This window comes from Ovis canadensis, chromosome 19 (assembly GCF_042477335.2).
Source record: "Ovis canadensis isolate MfBH-ARS-UI-01 breed Bighorn chromosome 19, ARS-UI_OviCan_v2, whole genome shotgun sequence".
NCBI lineage: Eukaryota > Metazoa > Chordata > Mammalia > Artiodactyla > Bovidae > Ovis > Ovis canadensis.
The window spans coordinates 70108986-70134083 of record NC_091263.1 but is presented as its reverse complement, the minus strand read 5'-3'; the positions used below and the strand labels follow the sequence as shown (position 1 = coordinate 70134083).

Genomic DNA, 25098 nt, shown 5'->3' with positions numbered 1-25098 from the left:
TCCTCGGCGCTTGTTCACTGTGGATTTGGGTCCTTGAGCTTCAGAGTGGGAACCACGAAGCGAAGGAGGGCCTTGACCAGATCTGCCTTTGGGCCGGGAGAGGTCTAGCGGGGGGTGCTCGGCGGGAAAGGGGTGCTGGGGAGAAGGCCCCATGCGCACCTATGGGGGCTGTCCGGGTTCAGTGGGTGCCCGGCCAGGCTGAGGAGCACTGGGGTGGCCGTGCTGCCTCGGAGCAGGGGAGGAACGCGAGGGCGGGGTGGCCGGGTGGGGTCCGCAACCCCCCAACAGGTGCTCGCCGCTCACGCCAGCCTTCCCCCCACAGAACCGGCCCTCGGTGATCACATGCGCCTCCGCCAGCGCCCGCAACTGCAACCTCTCGCACTGCCCGGTGGCGCACAGCGGCTGCGCGGCCGGCCCGGCCAGCTACCGGCGGACCCCGAGCTGTGAGTGCCTGCGCGTGCCCCCCACCCCCCAACAGGGCGGGGGACTCAGCGCCCCTTACCTTCCTGTTCCCGAAATGGCGGCCTCGGGGCCCCTGCGCAGGGCTGCGTTGTCCCAGCACAGAGGCGCCGGGCTAGGCGGGGTGGGGAGGGGGGGGGAGAAGCCCGTGGGCCCCGCCCTCCAGGCCCCCCTCGAGTCCGGTCGCCGGCGCCCTGTGTGCGTAAAGGTGCGCGCGCACGGCGCCGAGACGCGACCCGCGCCGTGGCCACCCTCTGTGCGGTCCCCGCTCTGACCGGCGTCCCCCCACTGTCCTCCAGCCACCTGCGACCCCGTGGTGGAGGAGCACTTCCGCCGGAGCCTGGGCAAGAACTACAAGGAGCCAGAGCCGGCCCCCAACTCCGTGTCCATCACGGGCTCCGTGGACGACCACTTCGCCAAGGCCCTGGGCGACACGTGGCTCCAGATCAAGGCGGCCAAGGACGGCGCGTCCAGCAGCCCCGAGTCAGCCTCGCGCCGGGGCCAGCCCGCCAGCCCCTCGGCCCACATGGTCAGCCACGGCCATTCCCCGTCCGTGGTCTCCTGAAGGGAGCGCCGCCCTCCGACACCACGTCCATCTGCATGGTTTGCCTGAGCTTTGAACAGTCAGTGCTTAAAAAAATGGAAAAATTGGGGGAAAAAATTTGGTGGGAGAGGGAGGGATGGTTGATTCGCAAAAACCACGTGGTGGGGTTTCTGTTGTGTTTCGTACTTACTTGGTCTTCGTCCTCGGGGCCCTCAGACATGCTGGCGGCGCCGCGCGGGGCACCTCTGTCCGCCTCGGTTACCAAAGACGCCTGGACAGGTCAGCGCCCTGCGAGGCCGGGCCGCCGCGGCTCGCGCTTTCTCAGTCACAGGCCAGGCCACTGGCGACCCCGACGCTCTGTGCTTTTCCGTTCGCTTCTCGAGAGCCGGGCGTGCGCGGCTCCGTTCCCAGCCTGCGTGTGTGCGTGCTTGTGTGTGCGTCTACTTGAAGAGAACAGGACTGTCGTGTCTGATTTGCACTATGGGAGGAGGACTCGAGTGGCCTGCCTGACAGCTTTGTGCGAGACGCTGGTGCTCTGAGGGCAAACTGCTGAGAAACAGAGGGTTTCAGGATGACATTTGTGACCATTTGTGTGTTTTTTGTTGTTTTTAATTTAGACAAAACCGCTTTGGAAAGGGGAAGCCTCATGCAGGCTATAGGTCTTTCTCTGTCTAGATTTCAGGTGCTTGCAACTGGACTGCAGACTCTTACCAATCACGGGCATTTTACCTTTTCTGAACACTGCAGTTTGTTAGGCTAGAGCTGAAGTTGGAGGAGCCTGTAGTGCTTTAAACAGTGATGCATGTTTTAATGGATAAAAATAGCTGGTTTCTATTAACTGTATAGACAGTAAACAAAAAATCCTTAATACTTAACTAGCTTCTTTTCAGAATGCGTTTTATTTTTGTCAGTTACAGTCCTAGATATACTTACTGCTGGTACAGTTGTACTCTAAGATTTGTATTTGATATCCACGTTACTCCCTGGCAGGCCCTGGACGCGGGCGGGCGAGTGGCTGGTCAGCGGCCGAGTAGGATGCTGGAGCGGTGGCCGCAGGCTGACAGCATCGGCTATTTTCTGCCGCCCTGCCTGCTCCCAGGGGAGTTGGGACTGGTGTCTCCCAGCTTCCCTCTCGATGCAGAAACTGCTCTGTTCCCTTGGCCGGACAGCAGATTCCCGACAATCTGACGCGGTATTTTTGTGTGCTTCCTCTCGTGCGCTGGGGCCAAGGCAGTATACATTCCTCTGACTTTATACAGTTATTACTGCATTTATTATCATTTGCTATAGTCATAGCTACTAACTAGGAATTAGGGGAAGAAGCAAGCATGACAGACCCAGCTGTGGATGTTCGACAGCTGCTTTTGTTTCCGGGAACCTTTTCTTGGGCCCCGCCCCTCCCGGCGCTGCCTCCTGGCCCCGCCCACCAGGGTTCTGGCCTGTCCCCTGGCCTGGTCGTCAGTAGGAGAAAGATAGGGGTTCGCTGGTGACTTTCACAGTTGGCACTGGGTGACCAGGCAGGCGCTGGGCTCCTGGGGCTGCAGGCCTTTGAAGAGGCAGGAGGAAGGCGTCTCCCCCCCAACCCCCCACGCATTTCCCTCCCACTTCACTGGGCTTCCAGGCTTTTGCATCCAGGCCCCTATATTTTCTGTAGGAAAAAAAATCATTGAGAACACTTTTTTTATATAGGTAACTTTAAGACCATCATTACGCTGTGCGTAAAGAATGTACAGAGAAATTTGTAGGTATTTTTTGAAGAACAATTAATTTGTTAATGATATGTAGCTATTTAATTTTTCCCTTTTCCTATTGTAATCATTCATATTGTTTTTGTTTGGAAAAAAAAGTTGATCTTTTTTTTTTTTTCGTCGTAGATTTGTCTGTAAAAGTGCAGGAACACAGTTATTCTATGAGAACACTGCATCTGCCTTAATAGCCACTAGTTTGTTATTGCTACAGGCTACTGAGTGTCGCCCAGGAAAACGACCCACTGCCGGCGGCTCTGTGCAGAATGGGCGCCCGCCAGCGAGGACATCGCTGGGGAGGGGAAACAGGAGCGCCAAGGGCCGGGTCCCTGCTGGGAGTGGCCGCCGGGAGGGGCCCCGGGCAGGGGGACACTCCTCGGCCTCCGGGCACAGAGAGGTTCTCCACAGAGCCAGGCCCTCCGCAGTGTGTTCAGACCATTCTCTCTGTGTTTGTAAATCTGTAATATACCATTCTCTGTGGCCTGTTTTTCCTGGAAGAAGAAGAAGAGAAAAAAAAAAAAAAGGTTTGGCAGGCCATCTTTTTTTTGTACTTAAAAGTAGCCTTAAGAACAATAATAAAGTGCTCTTAAACCACAAACTGTCAGGGTGATCCTTGGGCGCTGGGGGACGGTGGGGTGGGCTCAGTGCCTGGTGTCCAGTGGCCTCTAGTTTTCCAGCCAATGTGGGGCTTAGACCAATTTTTACCTCTCAAGAAGAGAAGCATCATTTAAAACCTACAGCAGCCCAACTCAAGACTCATCACTGACTTTGCTTCCTTGCCCACGATAAGAGAGGACAGCGCTTGCACACAGAATTGTGGTAAGGGCCCCGCTCCTGGCTTCTGCGCCCTGCTCAGTGGCGGCCGCAGAGGTGCAGCCCAGGATGAAGAGTGGAATCAGCCCACGTGACCCCAGCAGGGCGCCTCCCCCAAACCCTCTGACCATCCCCCTGGCTGCACGGAGGCAGACCCACCACCCACTCCGCACCCCCTGGAGTTGAGGCCTCCAGGCAGAGGTGGGACCTGGGAGCAGGCGCTCAGGCCAGGCACCAGGGCAGGAGGGCCCTGCCCCGGCAGCTCCAAGGAAGGAGCCTGGTCTCCTTCCCCCAGCGCAGCGGAGGTGGGGAGCCGCCCGGCCGTAGCCTGCGTCCCTAGTGGAGGTCGGCGTCCCTGGGCCGGCGTGGCCCCTTCTGTCCCACGTCCCCTCCGGCTGGCCCAGCTGGGGCCGCAGCCCCCACAAAGGCTGCTGGAAGGAGCCGGCTTTTCGCTCCCCGCGGGTCTCCTGGCCACCACCATTGCCCCCACACCATCACTCCCCCCACGGGGGTCCCGGCCAGGAGGAGCGCGCCCCCCGCCAAGAAGAAAGAACCGCTCGTGGAGGGGACCAAGTCTCAGGTCACCGGCAGTGCCGAAGCCAAGGTTATTATTGAGCTCAGAACCGTGGGATGAGGAGCTGTCGGAAACGGAGGACGCCAGCGGCTCCCGGCGAGGAGGCAGGCTGGGCCTCCAGCTCGGGGGACGTGGGGCCGAGGTGCAGTCCTGGGGCGGCGGCCTCGGAGCGCGAGGCGCGTGTCAGACGGTCTCGTCGTCACTCATGTCCCAGATCTGCGTGGAGAAGGGGAGATGCTCAGTGTCCGCCCGCCCGCGGGGCCGTCTCAGGGCCGTGCACCCCCGGCTCCCCGTCTCCACCGAAGCGCCGCCCTGCTTCTCTCGGGAGGAAACCGAGGCTCAGAGCCGGGAAGCCCGGCACCCGGGGGCCGCTGGGGTGTGGCCGGGCTCTGCGGTGCCCATCCTGCCGGCCTTCCCGAGGTGGCCCTCGCCGCTGGCCCCGCTCCCGCTCGGCCCCCTCAGCGTGAACCCCGGAGAAAGAAGGCCGCGGCCAGCATGGGGGGCCCGGGGGCTCCCCGCACCCTGCTGGGGGTGGAGGGGGCTGGTCCCTGACCTTAGCCCCACAGACTTTCCAAATTCCTAGAATTGGTTGCAAAAGGCCACCTCCGTGCTCAGAGAGCTGAGAGAAGGAGTGCGGTGTTTACAGGAGGCTGGCCTGGGAGGCAGGGAGGCACAGCCAAGGTAAGCATCGGCATCCACAGCAGCCTGGCTGCAGCATGGGGGCCGTGGGGGACACACTGAGAAGGGCATGTCCTCTGAGGGCCGCCGCCCGGGGCTTCACACACCCCTCCCTGGTGCCCACTTCCTGCTGCCCGAGCACGCTGCGGCGAGACCACGAAGACCCTGCTGTCTGAAGGCGTGAGGCCCACGTGCTGAGGCTGGGCTCCCCCGGCTCAGAGCAGGCTTGGGCCTGACCTGTTGGGTGGAGCGGGGGGCGCGGGTGCCATTCAAGAGAGGCTGCACCCACCGCTGCCCCGGGTCCTGCCGTGGGGAAGAGCCGTTAGAGGGCTCGCTGCGCTCTTACTCTTTGCTCTCATTCCGTGCATCCACATGCCTGTGGAGCCCTCCCTGTGCCACGTGAGGCCAGAGGCTCCCTCCACAACTCACTACAGCCCGTGGAAACTGGCTCAGAGAGGGGTGTCAGCTAGCCCCGGGTCACCCAGCAAGTAAGGTGCGGGGCTGGGAACACAGGGGAGCGGGGGTTAGGAGAATGAAGAGGGTGCCTGGACCAGATCCAGGTGGGGGGCAGTGAGCCCCGCAGGTCAGGATGCTCCATTGCCCTGCCCAGGCTCTGGGCATGGGGAGGGGGACATGGCCCACTCCGTTGCCCTCCTGTGTGGTCTAGTGGGGAAGGGCGTCTGCAATTAGAAGGGGAGACAGCAGGCCTGAGCGTGGGTGGTGGGGAGGGGTCCAGGCCCTGCCCAGAAGGTTCAGGGGTACAAGGAAGGCACCCAAGGGACGCTGGGGCTCTGCTGAAGGGGAGGTGGCATTAGGCATCCTTCTCTAGGGCCAGGATGGGGTTTCCATGAGAGGGCAGCCCATCCTCTGCCTTTGGCTGCTCTCTAGAGGGAGTCTGAATTGTGAACCCCAAGAAATTTCAGGATCAACAAACAGTATCATAAGGCTTAACATACAGACGCTAAAAAAAAAGCCAGACTCACAGAACCAGAGGCTAAACAATAGATGGCAGGGCCTGGAGGAAAGGGGAGATGGGCAGGGCATGAGCAGCACAAACTCGGAGGATGAATGCAGCCTGCAGACCACGGCCTGGAGTTCCCGTGGGCTGCAGTCTGTGGGCGGGTAGGTAGATCTGGGTCAGAGTGGTCCTGACTGCAGTCTCCAAGACCACTGTGCCTCTAGTCTAGGATGCGTCTGCAGGACCACACTGCCTGTACTCTGCAGAAAAACTCTGCCTACAGTCTGAGCACCACTGCCTACTGGCTGCAGGACCATGCTGCCTCTAATCCCAGGACCACTCTACCTATAGGCTGCAGACAGTCTGTCTAGAGCCTGCAGGACCCCTCTGCCTACAGTCTCCAAGGCCAGTGTGCTTAGAGTTTATGCTGATGGTAGTCAGAGTAGGCCTGTACATTGTAGGCAGAGTTGTCCTCTGTAGACCAAAGGGGCCCATGAATGTCCTCTTAATGAATAAAGGTGGTAAGAAATTGACAAAGATTTAAAAAATTTTAACAGGGCTGGCAAGGCTGTGAATAAACACTTCCAAGAGAAGTAAATTGGTGCCAAAGTTTTGGCAATATGTAACACAAAGCTTTAAAAATCCCTGTAGCTTAAGGAAGAGATAAATGGTCTTTTTGTAAGATGATATGCAAGTTTACTTAGAAAACCCAAGAAAATGCTTCGATGAGTACAGACAATAATGAGTATTCAGTAACATAGGAAGATACCAAATTAACGACTCAATTACAGCCTTCCTGTATACAAACAACATCCAGTTAGAAAACATAATGAAAGAGATGAGCCCAGTGAAAGAGAGAAAGGACTGGGAAGCAAGCCCAACAGAAAATTCACAACATGTCTACGGAGAAACCCCTTCAGAACAGTCCTCACGAGACCTGTGTGCAAAGTGCCCTGGGAGAAATGGGGACTTACCCTGGGTTTTTGCATGGGGCAATTCAATATCAGCAAAGATGTTCCCTTTCCTGAGTGAACATAAATTTAACATAATCCCGATTTTAAAAAAAATCAAGTATCTTTCCTGGAGCTAGACAAGCTGGTTTTAAAGTTTATGTGGGGAAAAAAAAATGAGGGACCCTTTGAGTATGAAAAGAACAGTGAGGAGGTTCCCCTACACTGCGTTTAAACATCATCAAATCTGTAATTTAGACGTTGCGGCAGCAGAACCACAGTCAGAGGGGCCAGGGGAGCCAGATGGCTGAGAAACAGGACAGGATGGGATGTCCAAGACATACGGAAATCCACCGTTTCAACAATAATGACCTCAAATCATTAGAAAGATAGGAGCTTTTAAATGATATGAGGACAACTGGAGAGTCATTTCCAAAAAGATAAGATTGATTCCATGCCTCACTGTATATCCAAATCAACTCCAAATGGAGCAGAGACTAAAAATTTTTTTTACATCTCTTGAAGGTAAAAAAAATGAACTATTCAAATACTAGATGCAAACGTGGGTGAATTTCTTTATAACCTGGGAGTGGGCAGCTTATAATCAAAGTCTATAAACAACAAAAACAGATACACTGGATTATGTAAAAACACACAGGAGAAATTCTGCATGGAAAAAGCTCTATAAATAGAGCTGAAAAGACAAATGACACACACTGGGTGAAAACATAACCTTATACCATCCCCTAACATATAAAAGCTCTTTTAAAATCAAGGAGATAAAAACCAATAAACTGATTAAAAAAAAAACAGGCCAAAACATGGCCAGTTTACAGAAAAAGACTTGTAAATAGCTTCGATACATAAGAAAAGGTGTTCAACCTTACTTAGAGTAAAAGAAATGCTAAAGCTTTGTAGGACACAGTTTTCAGAACGTCTGTGAAAGACACCACCACGAAACTGAAAAGGCATACCACAGGCCACAGGAAAACAGCCACGCGGTACATAGAGAGGGCGTGTATCAAGATATACAAAGAACTCTTCCAGCTCAATAATAGACAAATAATCTGATTTTTTTTAACATGGGGAAGATTCACCAGATATTTAATAGCAGAGGAAATATAGTACTAACAACCACCTGAAAAGATGCTCAGCATCCTTAGGCTCCAGGGAAACGCAAATCTAAACCACAACGAGATGGCTGAAGGGCACACACAGAGACGCGCAAATCCAAGCCACAGTGAGGCATCGCCTCACGCTGGCCAGGACAGCCACTGTGAAACCTCCACCACTACCGGAAAGGGTGCAGAGAAAGGGACCCCCTGGTACTGCCGGTGGCAGGGAACTGGGGCCACCAGTGTGGAGAACAGTATGGAGGTTCCTTAAGAAACGGAAAGCCGATCACCATATGGTCCAGCAGTCCCACTCCTGGGCATCTATACCCTGCGAGGACCGTGCTTCCCAAAGACACACCACCCCCACCGTTCACTGCAGCACGGTTTACAGTCCCCAGGACATGCAAGCGACCTACGTGTCTATCCACAGATGAATGGCGCAGTCACGAAAGGGGAATGAAACTGGGTCATCTGTAGTGGTGAGAATGAACCTAGAGTCTCACACAGAGTGAAGAGTCAGAAAGGGGAAAGTATGTATTCATGCATACATATGCAATCTGCCCAGGTGGCGCGCTGGTGAATAACCCACCTGCCAGTCCAGGAGATGCAGGAGATGTGGGTTTGATCCCTGGGTCAGGAAGATCCCCGAGAGTGGGAAACGGCTACCCCCTCTAGTATTTCTTGCCTGGAAAATTCCATGGACAGAGGAGGCTGCAGGCTACAGTCCATGGGGTTATAAAGCGTCGGACATCACTGAGTGCACACACACACACACGGAATCTAGAAAAATGGTATGACTCTATTTGCAGGGCAGTAAAAGAGACACAGATGTCGAGAAGAGACCTGTGGGCACCATGGGAGGTGCTGGGACAGACTGAGAGGGCAGCGCTGACGCACGCACGACCCCGCGTGAGACGGAGAGCTGTGGGAAGCTGCTGTGCAGCAGGGGCGCTCAGCCCGGAGCCCCGGGACAGCCTGGAGGGGGGGGAGGCAGGGCGCTTGAGAGGAAGGGGAGGTGTACGTGCACAGAGCTGACTCACTCTCTTGTACAGCAAACACTAACACAACATTGTAAAGCGATTATAATCCCATAGAAAAAAAACCCTAAATATAGACACTTAGGATCCAACAGTCCAGCTCCTGGGCATCTATCTGGAGAAAACTAATTAAAAAAGACACACCCCAGTGTTCACAGCAGCATTATTTACAACAGCCAAGATGTTGTAAACATCCTCCTCCGCTGATGGAGGAATGTGTAAAGAAGATACGGGACATATATGCGACGGAATATCAGCCACAGAAAACGAAATAATGCCATCTACAGCGACGTGAATGGACCTAGAGACTGTCATACTGAGTGAAGTCGGCCAGAGAACGACAAGTATCCTATGACCTATTAAAATATGTGTAATCTAAAGAAAACGGTACAGATGAACTTACTTAGAAAACAGAAGAGTCACGAGGAAGTGACTGACTTTCACAAGTAAGTAGGAGACAGACTTACGGTTACCAGAGGGGAACGGGCGTGGGGAGGATACGTACTGCGTGTTAAAGAGGACTAGTAAGGCCTGCTGTTCAGCCCAGGGAGCTCTACTCAGTATTCGGTGGTGGTCTGTGTGGGGAAGGCATCTCAGCTAAGAGTGGATGTGTGTAGAAACGATGTATATCACTGCACCTGAAGCTAATGCAACAACGTAAATCAGCTATATTCCAGTAAACATCTTCTAAGAGATGAAGCCTTCTGGAATGGCCGAGGTGAAAACCTGTGGCTGGCAACACTGAAGGTCAGTGAGAACGGAGCAGGGGGGGCGGCCGGAGCTCACCCAGCACTGCTGGTGGGACTGGAGGGGGCACAGCCACTCTGGGGGAAGGCCTAGAGACAGGAAGGCCACACGTACACCTCACCTGTGCCCTCAAAGGAACACAAACACGGGCTTGCGAAAGGACTGTGCCAGAAGGCTCACGGCGGGCTTGGTTTGTAACAGGCGCAGCCTACGCCCAACCCATCGAGAGGCAAACAGGGACACCATACAGTGGACGCTGCCCACCACTGAAGGAACCTGCCCCCAAGGCACAGAGCGCCTGCACACATCTCAGGGTCGCTCTGCTGCGTCAAGGGGGCCTCCGGACACAAGACCGCAGACTCCATAAATCCACCCACGGGAAACTCTGGAAAGGGCAAGACTAACCTGTGGCGACAGAGAGTACATCGTTTGCCACACTCACCAAACTGTACACTTGAAATAGGTGTGTTTTACTACATGTAAACTGCACTATAATAAAAGTGATTTTTAAAAAAAGCTACACAGGCCATTTCTCATCACTCAGATTGACTCAGATTGGCAAAAGCCCCAAAGCTTGACAGTGTGAGTAGTGCGGGGAAAACCCTGCTGACCTGTACCACTGCCAGGATGGGAGCCTTCAGACCCGCAGACGAAAATGCAGCAATATTAATGGAATGATAAACTGGAAATTAAAGCAGATGCCTACCTCTTAGGCGTGGGTGGAATGGACGCGCGGCTGCTTTGAACATATCTTTTTCACTTTAGAATCAAGTAAATGTTTTGCATATTTAAAACCAAAAAGAAAAATAACCGAAAGAACAGGCAGAAAACCAACAGACCCGGGTTCAATCCTTGGGTCGGGAAGATCCCCTGGAGGAGGAAATGGCAGCCCACTCCAGTATCCTCGCCTGGGAAATCCTATGGGCGGAGGAGCCTGGCGGGCTGCAGTCCACGGGGTCGCAGAGTCGGACACGACTGAGCACACACGCACATAGGACGGGCTAAGGGACAAACAGACGCTCCTCCAAAACAGACAAACGGCCAGGAAGCGCCTGCAAAGACACTGGATCATCTCTAGGGTGCGGGACAGCACAAAGCAAAGCCTCAAGCAGATAACACTCTGCACCCATTAGGATGGCTTTAATCAAAAAGCCAGGCAGTAGCCAGTGTCGGCAAAGGTTTGGGGAAACTGAGCGTAAGATGGTGAGGCTTCTTTGGAAAGCAGTTCAGCAGCTCATCAGACAAGAGTCCCCAAATCACCCGGAAACTCCACTCCTGGGTGTATACCTGACAGAAATGAAAGTCCACATGCACACAAGCAGGAGTGCATGAATGCTCAGAGCGCTGTTCATAACAGGAAAAGAAGAAACCACCCAAATGTCTACCGAGCGATCAGTGGAAAACGGGGGCCCTCCCTGCAGCGGAGTGTTATTTGGCCAAACACCTGCCTACACTCCATCTTGAGAGCCTGAGGACGTCGGGGAGACCGTCCCCTTTCACACAGAGGTCCCTCAAGTGCAGAGGGACTTCTGTAACCCGCCACAGAGGCCAAGCTGCTGGGGGAGAGTGGAGGCTCTTCCTGCTTTCTCTCACCACGTCCTTACTGCTGAGTGAAATTCCTCCTACAGAAAGGGACAGAAGCGTGTGCCTGGACTCCCATCCTGTTAGGCGGGCATGCAGTGAGAAGCCCCATGGCCAAAGGCACGCACAGGAAGCATGCCAGCCCAGGGCAGAGGAAAGGCCAGGCAGGGCTCCCGGGCTCCCGGGCTCCCTGCTCCGTCCCCCAACCCTGTTCAGAAAGCTGAGCCTGCATTGTTCCGGCCCCCCGGGAGAGGACCGGCTGCAGCCTGTGCTCTGGCCGGGGGGGCTGGGCGGTCTCTGACGGGGTGGGGGGTCGTCCTGTCCCCTAGCTGTCGCCCTGCAGCAGGGACAGCCCACCCAGAGGAGGTGCCACTGCCTGTAGGCCAGTCTAGGGGTGTGCGCAGGAGGGGGCACCCAATCTGGGGAAGGGGAGCCGTCCGGCCATCAGGGTGCGCGCTGGACCACACGCACCGGAGGGCTCCAGGCCTCCCTGTCCACTCTCCCGGAGACGCAGACGCGTTTCAAGGGGCCGTTCGTCACGCAGTTTCAAACTTGTGTCCCATTTCTGGACCACACTGCCTGGAGCCTGCAGACTGGGGTTTTTCTTTGGTAAACACTGTAATTATCCCGTAAATGGCACAATTATATTTGTGCGTGTGTTAAAAGTGTTCATTTGTTCAATGTAAACATTTAAAATAGGCCACAGTTTTTGAAACCTAGTTTTAGTGTTTCTATTTTTTTTAAGATTAAAAATAAAAACCTGTGGCTCTCTCTGAGCAGCCCTGCTCCCCACACCCCCTGGCCGGCACCCTTGGAGGCACGACTCTTCCCATGGGGAAGATGAGGGGGGCGGGTTGGGGGTGGCGAGGGGGGTCACTGGACGGCGCTTCCCCAGCAGGGATTGAGCCAGGGTTCTGTCCACTTGAGGGAAGAAGAAAGGTCCCATCGTGGGTCCACGTAGCTCACACTAATAGCCATTCACTCAGTCATTCCCTCACGAATGCTGACTCAGAAGCGCCTACTAGGTGGTGCTGCAGGAGACGGGAGGAGGGCCTGTCCAGGTGGCCAGGACTTCTCTCACGAGACCTGTGGAAACGGGTGGTGGGGGGGAGCTGGCGGGTCAGGGAGGGTTCCCTGTTCACCAGCCTCAGCATCCCCCATTCTCAACTCTGCGTTTCAGTCTGTGCCTCTGCCTGACTCCCCAGAGGGCTGGGCACTCCTGAGGGCGGGGCCCGGCCTGTGGGACCCCTGTGCTCCCAGCCCTGCTGGAGGGCCTGGCCCGATACATAGATTCTCGATGAACAAGATTCAGAACCATCTGCTCTGGGAACAGAACCACTCTTCCACAGCGGAGAAAGGAGAGGGGAATGTCGGGTGTGAGCAGAACACCCAGGAGTCAAGCAGTGAAGAAAGGGCCCGTCAAGCCTCCGACATGGTCGCTAGGAATGCGAGTTGGTGTGACGGCTAAGGAGAACAGTATGGAGGTTCCTTTAAAAAAAAAAAGCACAGATAGAGCTACCCGATGACCTTGCGATCCCACTCCTGGGCACATACCTGGGGAAAAACACGGTCCAAAAGGATACATGAGGCCCAGGGTTTGCAGCGGCGTGTTTACAGCAGTCAAGACGTGGAAGCGACCTAGAGGCCCGCTGACAGAGGGACGGGTAAAGGAGATGCACGCGTATACAATGAAATACCACTCAGCCATTAAAACCAATGAAATAATGCCACCTGCAGCAACGTGGATGACCTAGAGACTGTCACACTGAGTGAAGTCAGTCAGACAGAGGAGGAGAGACATCGTGTGACAGCCTTTATACGTGAAATCTCAAAAGGAATTACACAAATGCATTTATCTACAAAACACAAACACACAGAGAACAAACTTATGGTTGCCAGGGGTGAGGGCTGGAGGGAAGGGATAGTTAGGGAGTTTGGGATGGACACATACACACGGCTATATTTAAAATGGATAACTGGCAAGGGCCCGCGGTACAACACAGGGAACTCCGCTCAGTGTCACGTGGCAGCCTGGATAGGAGGGGAGTTTGGGGAGAATGGATACGTGTATGGCTGAGTCACTCTGCTGTGCACCTGAAATTATCACAACCTTGTTAATCGGCGCCATGCCAATATGAAAGTTCTTGTTTTTAGTCCCTCAGTCCACCTGCTTTGCTGGGCATCCTGGCAGGTCAAGCCTTTGGCTTCCAGGCCCACGGGATGGTGGGGCAGGGCTGTGGGCACCTCCTGCTAGGTAGGTGGGCAGTGGAGCCACCTTTGAGTTCAGACCACTGACGCCTCCTCCTCCTCCCTGGGAGCCCTAGGTGGGCCCCATGCCAGGCCCTGGGGGTGCAGAGTGGTGGGCAGCTCTTGCTTGTGGACTCCCAGAGGCCTGGAAGTGGGCTTAGTTCTGGCCGGAGACGAGGCTGTGTGTGAACAGCCGTGGGGGGCTAACCTGTCTGTCTGGGGGCGGATCGAGGCACACGCCCCTGGGGAGGGGAGCGGGAGGGGCCGCCGGACAGAGGCTCAGGCAGGTCCTTGGTTCCCAGCCCATGTTCCGGTCACACCAAGGGATAACCCTGCCCTCTCTTTCACAGTCAGCCCAGCATCCGAGTGCACAATGCGCACACGCAGTGTCCGGGTGCACCCTGGGGTCGGAAGCTGAAGACCCTTCCGGCCCCTCAGACAGGGGCGACTGGAGGGAACCGCCTGGGCCGCTGGTAGAGCAGAGAGAGGGCCGAGGGTCCGGGCGGGAGGCCGGGGCGGAGTGGGAGGGCCCCCGCAGGGGAGCCCAGGCCCGCGTGGGAAGGCCAGGCCTGCGCTGTCGCTGGCCACGCCAGCCCCTTGCCCACCTCCGTCCACCTGCCTTTCACCCTCCTTCAGGGAGATGAAATGACCCCGCAGGCCCCCGCCTCCGGGATGTGCACACCCGGGTCCCTCCCCTTCTGAAAGACACCCGCCTGCCACTCCAGACTCAGGTCCCGAACACTCAAACCTCCTCTGGGCGCCAGATGTGGGGAGGAATTAAGGCCCAACCCTCTTCCCGGGAACCCCGCCCGGAACTCCAGCTGGAGGAGGCGCGGCTAGAACTTGCAGAACTCCGGAGTGTCCGGGGCTGAACTTCTCACCAGCCTCCCCCTTTGCCTTCCCCATGGGCGCCAGATTCAGGGGCCCCAGGTGCACTGCCCTTCGGGTCCAGGAAGAAGACTAAGGTTTTAATAGAAAGAGCCTGTGGTGGCAACGGCAGCTGGTGGGCTGCAAACAAGGACTTCACTGCGTACGCCGGCAGGCGGTGGCAAAGGCACTGACAGTGTGCATAACACGGAGGACTAATGGGAGCCTGAGGGCTTCCCTGGTAGCTCAGATGGCAAAGAATCCGCCTGCAACGCAGGAGATCCCGGTTCAACTCCTGGGCCGGGAAGATCCGCTGGAGAAGGGATAGGCTACCTACTCTAGTATTCTGGCCTGGAGAATTTCATGGACTGTGTAGTCCATGGGGTCGCAAAGAGTCCCACATGACTTGAGCCGACTTTCACTTTCAGAGAGAACCTACTATACAGCTCAGGGAACTCTACTCCACGCTGTGACGGTGAAAGCGCACTCACTCAGCCGTGTCTGACTCTGCGACCCCATGGACTGCAGTCCACCAGGCTCCATCCATGGGATTTTCCAGGCAAGAGCACTGGAGTGGGCTGCCATTTCCTTCTCCAGGTAATCTTCCCAACCCAGGGAGGAACCCTGTTTCTCACATTGCAGGCAGACACTTTATCACCTGAGCCACCAGGGAAGTTCCATGCTATGGGGTGAGCTAAACGGGAAGGAAATCCAAAAGAGCTGGCTGCAGTGGCAGCAGCGGCGGGGCCTCTTCCCGGGGTGGGGGGACGACTCTGTCCGCCTGCAGCCCCCACAGCTGATCAAAGCCCACGGAGGGGCAAGCCAGGGCTTGGGCACAAGGCTGGGCCGCAGGGCACCTCTGGGGGCCTCTGTTCCCCCCACCTCCACACAGGTGCTCTGGGCTCCAGGTGACAAGAGGTGATGAGAATAACCTTACATCCCAGAACCAAGATCCAGAGAAAAGGGTCAGCATGCCGGGCCAGCCCTCGTGAGTGCCGGGGTCTCCTGGCTGGTCCTCACCTCCCTGCTCCAGGCACCGAGAACACAGCTGATGTGGAACACAGACAAGCGACAGGAGGAGGCCCTGGAGGGGGGCCGGGGGCCCGTCATCTCCAAGGAGGCGGAGGGAAGTGGAGAGAAGAGGCTGCTGTGAGCGGTACCCAGGCTGGAGGCACAGACCTCAACGCCACCACCTGCTGACAGTCCCCCAGGCTTGCATCCACCTTTCCAGGGCTGCTCAGGTGTTGTGGGCAGAGGGACGTGGGTGGGCGGGGAGAAGGTACAGCCCATGGTGGGCAGGGGGCTCAAGCCACCCCTTGGGCCAGAAAAGAGAAACTGCTGGCTGGGGCTGCTGTCCTTGTCCTTCCCCCTCACACACCCCCCCAGGGAGGAGGGCATCCAGAGAGCCTGGTCCAGCACCAGAGGGAGGATCAGGCAGGCGTTAAACATGCTTTCAGGCAAGTTTTCATGAGATGATGAAATGATCGGAAGTGTCTGAAATGGAAGGGGAAAATAACACTGTATGCTCAGCCTGACCCTGGGGCTTGCAGGGAGAAAAAAAGAACCAGAAGCAGAAAGCAGATTGAGTGGTGAAAATCATGGGTGTGAGCTTCACTCTTGATTTGAGCATTTAAAAAAAAAATAATACTCAGGAAGCTCAAATGGTCGAGGGTTCACCTGCAGTGTGGGAGACCTGGGTTCAGTCCCTGGGTTGGGAAGATCCCGTGGAGAAAGGCATGCCTACCCACTCGACTATTCTTGCCTGGAAAATCCCCATGGACAGAGGAGCCTGGCGTGCTACGGCCCATGGGGTCAGACCGAGCGACTCACACTTTCACTTTATGGTGCTGACCTGTGACCTCTGTAATGGGGGGGGGGGAAAGTGTGGTGTAAAGAGGGGGGATCCTGACACCGCCCTCCCCTGCCGGTGTGTGGAGGTGAGGGCGTGGTTCTGGGCGCCAGGACTGTCGGCTGTTGCTCTTTTGTGCTGAGGACTGAAGAGGGGCTCCCTCCCTCCCGGCATGTCCTTAAATGAGCACCAGCATCTAAGAGCTCTGAGGAGGGTTTATAAAGACGGGGCCCAACTGACCGCTGTTGTGGGGGTGGGTGGCGTTCAGGGATGAGGACGGGTGAGGAGTGGCGGGCTCGGGTTCCCAACCCCTCGTCTGGAAGGAGGGAGACTAAAATAGCAGGGAGTGACTAACTTCAGGGTGTGGACTCCCCGCTGCATTTGGGCAGGAGCGGGACTTATTTTGGGGACGACGTGAAGGAAGGGGGCATGTGGGGGAAAGCGGCCAGGCCCCAGGCTTGTTTGCTTTCTTCCTGACTTCAAAACACATTTTTCAAATTAGGTGGTAAGAACACAGGGCGATTTCTGTGGCACCAACATACTTTCTTTCAAGATATGATTTATATGTTTGACCCACATTTTAAATGAAATGATTATTGAGATAAATACCCGTGCTGGAGGCTGCAAAATGGTTTCCATTATGTAGTTCTTTTCAGGGCCTCAGAAGACTTTCTGAAGAGGGCCCCATAAAAAGGCGGGCGCTCTGGCATTTCTGTTCTCTGCCTCAGAGGGCTTTCGGGGTCAAACGCTGGAGAGGGGCAGGCAGGCGGGAGGCAAGCGTGTGAGCTCAGAGCTCCAGCGTGGCGTGAACGCAGCATCTAAACAGATGCAGAAGTGACTTGGTACCAAGAAGAGAAGTTGGAAGCTTTAAATCTGCAAACGCAGGTGCCCTGGGCATTGGTACACGGCCAGGTGCAACCCCTGCAGGAGTCTCCTGAGTGCTGGTCTCTGGGCAGGACCAGCAGAGGCCAGGGATGAGACAGAGGTGGAAAGAGCAGGAACCCAAGTGTGGTCCGGAGATGAGGGTGGATCACGGCCGAGAAACAGACCTCTCCCCACACACATGGGAACGACCTTCAACCAAGCTGCCAAAGTAACATAATGGGGAAAGGAGTGTCTTTCCACCACACGGTGCTTAAACAGTGAGATCTCCTCATGGAGAAAAATGAACCTGAGCTTTATCCCAAATCACAAAGAGAAATGAATCTGAAATGAATCATGGACACATATGTAAAAGCAAAAGGCATCTTCTTTAATTGATGAGAGACATAGATGTAGGCAAAGAATTCCTAGGATACTGAAAGTATAGACCATAAAATAAAAAATAGACTGGATTTCATCAAAATTCAAAGCCTTTTCTCTTTTAAAGACAATGCTAAGGAAATGAAGAGGCAAGCCAAAGACACTGAGAAAACACGTGCAATGCAGACAGACAAGTGACAAAGGACCTCTGTCCAGAAACGATAAGGAACTCTTACGACTCGATCATAGGAAGATAAATTACCCAGTGGGAACGTGGTCACAAGGTATGAGAGAGGTGTCACGAAAAAGACAGATAGTAATTAAATACCTGAGAAGATGGTCAACATCCACTGTCATCAGAAAGCTGAAATAAAAGCCATGTACCCACCCAAATGGCCAAAATTAAAGGGAAGGCCAGCTCTCAGAGTTGAAAACAACAGAATTCTCACGCTCTGCTGATGGAAGAGACGGCACACACCTTCGATACACAGTTCAACAGCTTCTGAAAAATTAAATATTCGCCCCACAGGACAGAACTGAATTCAGGTATCAATTAAACTCCTATATACGGACAAAAACTTAAATATGAACTTATAATGATAACCCAGCAATTCTAGTTCTAGGTAATCACTCAGATGAATGGAAACACGGGTCCACATGGAGACCTACCTGTTCAACAATCTCACATCAGAGCTTTATTTTTAATAGTCTCAAACTGGAAACAAATGCTCATAAGTGAAGAAACAATTATGATATAAAATGGGATACTCTTCAGCAATAAAAAAAAAAAAAAAAGGACAAACTACTGACCCATGCAAGGAGATGGAAGAATCTCAAAACTTTACTGAACAGAAGAAGCTACACAGAAGAGTATTCAATATATGATTCCAAAACACGATCCTAAAATTTGTATGGAACCACAAAAGGCCCCCAGATAGCCAAAGCAATCTTGAGGAAGAAGAACAGAGCTGAACCATCACACTCCCTGATTTCAAACTACACTACAAACTACAGTCATTAAACCAGTACGGTACTGGCACCAACACAGACACAGAGGCCAGTGCAGCAGGACAGACAGCTCGGAAATAAGCCCCTGGGTTTATGGTCAGTTACTGCTTGACAAAGGAGCCAAGAATATGCGATAGTGTTTTCAATAAATGGTGTTAGGAAAACCAGTAAACCACACGCAGAAAAATGAGACTGGATCCTTATCTTGTACCACTCACAAAAAGTAACTCAAAAGGGATTAAAAACTTACACATAAGACCTGATACAAAAAACCTGATATGGAAGAAACTCCTTGACATTGGTCTTGGTGATGGTCCTTTTTATATGATACCAAAAGCACAAGTAACAAAAGCAAAAATCAACAAGTGGACGACGTCAAGCTAAAAAGATTTTGCACAGCTGAAGAAACTGTGAAATAAAAAGGCAATCTACAAATGGGAGAAAAAGCATTAGTCATTCATTCGTGTCCAACTCTTTGTGACCACATGGACTGTTAGCCCACCAGGCTCCTCTGTCCAAGGAATTCTCCAGGCAAGACTATTAGAGTGTGTTACCATTTCCTTCTCCAGGGGATCTTCCTGACCCAGAGATCGAACCTGGGTCTCCCTCACTGCAGGCAGATTCTTTACTGTCTGAGCCACCAGGGAAGCCTAAGAATGGAAGGAAATACTTGCAAATCATATATGAGATGAGGGGTTAATATCCAAAATATATAAGGAACTCACACAACTCAGTAACAACCACTACCACCACTACCGCAAAACTAAATGATAATCTAAGCAATCTGATTTAAAAAATGAGCAGAGGAACTAAACAGACATTTGTCCAAAGACATGCAGACGGCCAACAGGTACCTGAAAAGATGCTTAACATCACTCATCATCAGGGAAATGCAAATCAAACCCACAATGACGCATTACCTCATACCTGTTAGAATGGCTAGCACCAAAGAGACAAGTAACCAATGTTGGTGAGGATGTGGAAAAAAAGGGAATCCTTGTACACAGTTGGTGGGAATACAAATTGGTTCAGTTTAGTATGGAAAACAGTATGGTAGTTCCTCAGGAAAAAAAAAAGTACAGTAGAGAATTACTTTCTGATTCACTGATTCCACTCCAGGGTATCTATCCAAAGGAAAGGAAAACAGGATATCAAAAAGATACCTGCAATCCCGTGTTTACTGCAGTGTCACTCACAACCACCAAGATACGAGCACAACCTACGTGTCTGTCAACAGATGAACAGACAGAGAAGACACACACACACAGTGGAATGCAGTCAGCCGAGGGAGAGGGAAGTCCTGCCACCCAGCGAGGACGGACCTGGGGGCACGGTGCTCAGTGATGCCACACGGAGAAAACAAGCATTGTCTGACATCACATAGGTGGAATCTGGAAGAGGCAAGCTTGTAAGAACAGAGAACGGGGTGACGGTTACCAGAGGCTGAGGGCTTGGAGCACCTGGGGAGATGGTGTGTAAGGGGACACACTTGCAGCTAGTTGATAAATAGGTCCCGAAGAGCTGACGCGCAGCACAGACATGATACAAAATGGTAGTGTTACGAGCTTTGAAGTTGCCAAGAGACTAGATCATAATCATTCTCAACACAAACAAATGAGACAGGGTGAGGGGGGAGGTCTAGCTAACACTAACATCGTAAGAAATAAATTCAAATCAACACACTGTATACAAACTTATATGATGTTTCATGTTGATTATATCTCAGTAAGAATAAATTGTAAAAAATAAAAAATGTGGTTGCATTTATATGAAATCTTGGGAAATACAAAAGGAATCTGTAATGACTGATGGAAATCAGACCCTTGACTGCCTGGGGGTGGGTGGTGTAGGATTTCAGTGTTAGGGGCCCTGAGGAAATCTTTACCTTTTGGGGTGATTAGACATCGTCCGTATTTTGACTTTGGTGGTAGTTACACATGTGTAAGTTTGTCAAAAATCATAGGGAAGTATACTCTTACATACATTTCACTCTGTGTAAATTCAACCTCAATACATTTGATATTTTAAAATTCAGCAAAAAAAGCTAAAAGGTGGGACGTTCACAGAATATAAATATATGCTGTGCTGTGCTTAGTCACTCAGTCGTGTCTGACTCTTTGCAATCCCATGGACTGTAGCCAACCAAGCTCGCTCCTCTGTCTATGGATTCTCCCGGCAAGAATGCTGGAGAGGGTTGCCATGTCCTCCTCCAGGGAATCTTCCCAACCCAGGGATTGAACCCAGGTCTCCCATATTGCAGGCAGATTCTTTACCATCTGAGTCACCAGGAAAGCCCAATGTTTATAATAATTGCCAAGATATATGATTTATGAGGAATACTGTGGCTCTTCCAAAATGGCCAAGAAGGCAGAGGGTACGCAGTTCCCAAGGCGGGGGGGCCCTCCCACTTTTTCAGCACCCAGACTGTCTCCCAACTGCCTGACCCAGAGTGTAATTTTCCAGCCACTCTAAGCGTAATGGAACCACTTCAGTCCAGTGTCCTTGCTTCCATAGCTGATTGGCAGCCCTTCTCTTAGCCTGGCTAGGATTTCCCCTTTAGTCACCAATCAACACCCCGAGTGTTAGCCTGGGGCTAACGAGCCTGGCCTCTGATGCCAGACTTCCGGGACCACATCCCACTTACTAGCTGGGTGACCTTGGGCAATTTACCTAATCTCTCTGTGACTGTTTTCTCATCTGGAAAATGAAGACAGAAACAGCATCTTCATAGGGCTGTGTGACAAAGACTTTAAAGTGCTCAGAACAGTTCCCGACATGAGGTAACACGGTATGCGCTGTTATGTGTCTGAAATTATTGGGAACACAAATTAACAACCTGAAAAAGAAAAAAAAAATCCCGTTCACATCATGAGCGTTTCTTGGTCAGCTCTTAGAAGCTGTGATTGGTCTCATAGAAGAGTCTAATTAAAGCTTTTCCTGCTGGAAGGACCCCAGAGCTGCTTCCTCCTGAGACGTCACTCCTTCAGCTGCTCACTCACAAGGATTATGAGTTAGGTCTGACTCTACAGAGTTAGGGTTAGCGCTCCCGAGTTCAGATCCGGGCTCTCCCACTCAAAAGCTCTGTGACCTCAGGCAAGGTTTCCTACTGTGTATGAGACTCAGGTGCAGAGTTACCCTCACAAGAGCTCTCAAGGGGAAACATGCCACGGGTGGAGAGCACTCACCCAGGGCCTGGCGACAAGGGGGCCCTTAAGAAACGTTAAATGGATCCAAGTCCAACTGTGCTGAGGCCACAGGAGCATGGCCCCTTTCGGCTCCTGGCTGAGGATTTCCTAACGGACACAGGATTTATGTAACACCTCCTTCATTGCTGCATTTAGATCCTTGAGAGAGAATGGGGCCTGAGACTCAGAAATCAGGAAAGAAACCGATGCTCTCTGTGGAGGAAGTATCTATGGATGTGACAGCTGGACCATAAAGAAGGCTGAGCACCGAAGAATTGATACTTTTGAACTGTGGTGCTGGAGAAGACTCTTGAGAGTCCCTTGGACTGCAAGGAGATCCAACCAGTCCATTCTGAAGGAGATCAGCCCTGAATATTCACTGGAAGGACTGATAGAAGCTCCGATACTTTGGCCACCTGATGTGAAGAGCCGACTCACTAGCAAAGACCCTGATGCTGGGCAAGACTGAAGGCGGGAGGAGAAGGGGACAACAGAGGATGAGATGGTTGGATGGTATCACTGACTCGATGATGCTCAAGTTGAACAAAATCTGGGAGATGGTGAAGGACAGGGAAGCCTGGCACGCTGCAGTCCACGGGGTTGCAGAGAATCGGACACAACTTAGTGACTGAACAACAATGATAATAACAATCCATCCATCCACTCATCCATCTACAAACACAGAACACCCTCCGTGTCCCAGGCCCGCTGCTGGGCTCTGTGTGTGCAGCCTCCACCTTCAGGGGGCCTCCGCGTGTGTGACACTCCCATCCTGGTGGAGGCGAGGGGACACTGAGACACGACTGGAACTAAGCAAATAGCTCCAAGACACATGAGTGCCGCGAAGGCGAGGTAAGTAAGCACGGAGCGAGAGGCAGAGCCTCAGAGGAGCACTTGCGGGAGACAGGGATCCTCAGGAGGCCCCGCGAGGCAACATTCCAGCCGAGATCTGAGAACTGGGAAGGCGCCGGCCCACCGGCTCCGGGTGGCGGGAATGGCAGGTGCAGAGATCTGAAGGCATGCGTGTTCCAGGAACTGACGGCGGAGCCTGGTCAGGGTGGGAGGAGCTCAAGGCAGAGGCTCCATGAGGAGGGGGCCCCATCGTGAGGAGTCTGGCTCTGCTCTAAGCCCGTGAGCTTAAGCGGGAAGCAGCATGATCACACGGGGGGTGCCAGGAGAAGCAAAGAGCAGGGTACGTATCTGAGGTCTCGTCTGGAGAGAGACCCAGCAGGCTGATCATGAGTATCTAAGATCGGAGTCCTAAAAAGTTAGAGCTGGAGATGATCTTACACACGGCAGGTCCCCTCAGCCTTGCCTCCAGTCGCGGGAGGGAGACCAAGGCCTAACCGAGGTCACAGGCGGAGCCGGGCATGGAGCCCCAGACTAGCAGGGTGGTCCTGGGTCTAGCCACAGACCTGGTCCATGCCTGACGAAGGAGAGGTGAGGGGTCTGCCTCCCCGGATGCCCCCCACCAAGTGTGCTCACACAAATGTTTACCCTGAGAACTAGGGCGGCGGCCTCTGCGGAACACAAACGGCCTCTCAGGGTGCCCTGAGACTCCGCGCCTCCTGTAGAACAGGGGTCTGGCTTCCCCCACTGCGGCCCGGGGCGGTCCTGGAAGGCACAGCCCTGCCCTGACCCTGGGGCTCCGTGGCCAGGATGGAACTGCTGTGCTGAGGGTCACTGCTGCTGGCGCAGGGGGTGGGCGCAGTGGCGCCCCCACCCCCGGCCCTGCTGTCTTGGGCGGCTGGCTGCCCGGTTCCCCGAGGTCTACAGGTCTATGTGGAGCCGGCTCCAGTCGCTGACAGCTGTCCATAAAGACGTTTCTCTTGCTACCTGACTTTCCCTGATGAGCTACTTCCAACTTACCAGAAGGTGTGAAGTTCCCCATCGGTCCCTGGGAACAGTCCCTCCAAAACCCCCCACCCCCACAACCCAGGACCAGCTCTGAGAGGCCCTGCGGATCTGCTCAGAGGAGGGGTCTCCCTGCCCCAGCTGGCAGTTTGGGCCCGTCTGGGTGGGTGGAGGGTTGGGGGGCTTGGCGCCTCCCACACAGAACCGCCTCTTCTCTGCGGAGAATAAGCTTTGGGCTCATTTTTTCTGGTGGGATCAGAAGAGGTTCTTTAAGTAGGCCTGATGCATTTCAGCCTGAAAGTGAGGGAGTGAGGCGGGCAGGGCAGTTCTGAGCTGCTTAGATTCTAGAAGGCCCCGGGAAGGCCAGCTCAAGAATGGCCACACGGCTCCCCCAGAGTCAGAACGAAGAGCACTCCATTCCAGGGCCCCCCGCCCATGTCTGTGCTAAGGACCTGGCCCCTGGAAATTTGAAAATGGAGACGGCTGAGCCCTCCACAGGGGGTGTGTATGGGCCTCGGACGCTAGAGCTGGCTGGGGAGCTGGGTCCTCGCGCTAGGTGAGGACCCTCATCCGTGGGCCTGAGGGCCCCGCAGGGTGCTGTCCCGTCGCCACCTCCCCCAGCCTGTCTGGGGGCCTGGGAGACCCTCTCCTCCCAGCGTGCTCACCCCTCCACCAGCTCAGGGAGGGCCAGGGTGGCAGAGAATTAGGGTGACGGAAGCTGGGGCTGCACCTTAGGGTACTGTGAGAGGTTCCTCTGGAGACAGGGAGCTGGCTGAGAGGGGATGGCCCCTTTCCCAGCCTCCGGTCTGGCCAGGAGGGCAAGGTGCGGCAGGCAGGCTGTCTGACAGGCGGCCCAGGGCAGAGGCCTGAGCTGAGGGGCAGAGAGCTGGGCACTTGCTAAGGCTCTGCACTGGATGGTACTGATCTAAGCCCTGGAGGATGGAACATTTCAGAAGGCAGGCCAGCGTGACCTGAAGGGAGAAGTCAGTCAATAGGCCCTTTACGGAAGGCTTCCTGGAAGAGGTGATTCACAAGCAAAGGGGGGTGCTGTTAACTGTGTTAACTGAAGGCATGGCTGGGGTGACACCAGGCAGCTGTGGCTCAGGGGTGAGAAGTGGGGGGCAAGGAAGGGAGGCCAGCAGTGGGGCTCTCAAAGGAAGGGGGTGGGCAGGGAGGTGAGGTGAGGGCTTCTGGGTGGGGCTCGAGGATGGAGAAGCCTCTCGGCGGCCCATGGGTGAAGGTCCGCTGAGCTGGGCTGCCTTTCCATGGCTGGGGGCCTCTCCGGAGATCCCAGGGTGGCCAGGGACACAGTGGGCGGTGACCGGGGCCTGTCCCCAGGTGCTCAGCAGGCCCAGGGGCTGGGCCCCGGGGAGAGCAACTGCCCTCCGCGGGCTGGGGGCCTACCGCTCTGGAGAGGTGACGAGCCCCTGGGCACGCCGGGTCACTCAGGGCTCGACCACATGGCCTGCGAAGGGAGCGCTCAGGACATGAAGGCCAGTCCCTGCCAGGCGGCACGTTGCCGCAGGCATGAAGGGCGCCATTCAGGAGGGCTAAGCTTGCCCCCCCCAACCCCTAGCCGCGGGGCTCCAGGAGGTACCTCCTCCTCTGCGAGGGCATCCAGAACTTGGGGCAGCATAGGGCCTGG

At 54.3% G+C, this 25098-nt stretch overlaps 2 protein-coding genes across 29 annotated transcripts in view; one reads left to right on the top strand and one right to left on the bottom strand.

Moving 5' to 3' along the window:
• VGLL4 (vestigial like family member 4) overlaps positions 1-3346 on the top strand; it is a 155763-nt gene extending 152417 nt beyond the window's left edge. For all 10 annotated transcript variants that reach the window (XM_069560937.1, XM_069560934.1, XM_069560938.1 and 7 more), the window contains 2 exons: positions 323-443; positions 759-3346. In XM_069560937.1, coding sequence (XP_069417038.1) covers positions 323-443; positions 759-1024 — 387 coding nt within the window. In that variant the 3' untranslated portion in view covers positions 1025-3346. The remainder of the gene's footprint in view (positions 1-322; positions 444-758) is intronic.
• Positions 3347-4137: 791 nt separating this feature from the next.
• The window catches only part of ATG7 (autophagy related 7), a 388924-nt gene continuing 367963 nt past the window's right edge, over positions 4138-25098 (bottom strand). For all 19 annotated transcript variants that reach the window (XM_069560924.1, XM_069560906.1, XM_069560907.1 and 16 more), the window contains one exon: positions 4138-4351. In XM_069560924.1, the coding sequence (XP_069417025.1) occupies positions 4319-4351 (33 nt within the window). In that variant the 3' untranslated portion in view covers positions 4138-4318. The remainder of the gene's footprint in view (positions 4352-25098) is intronic.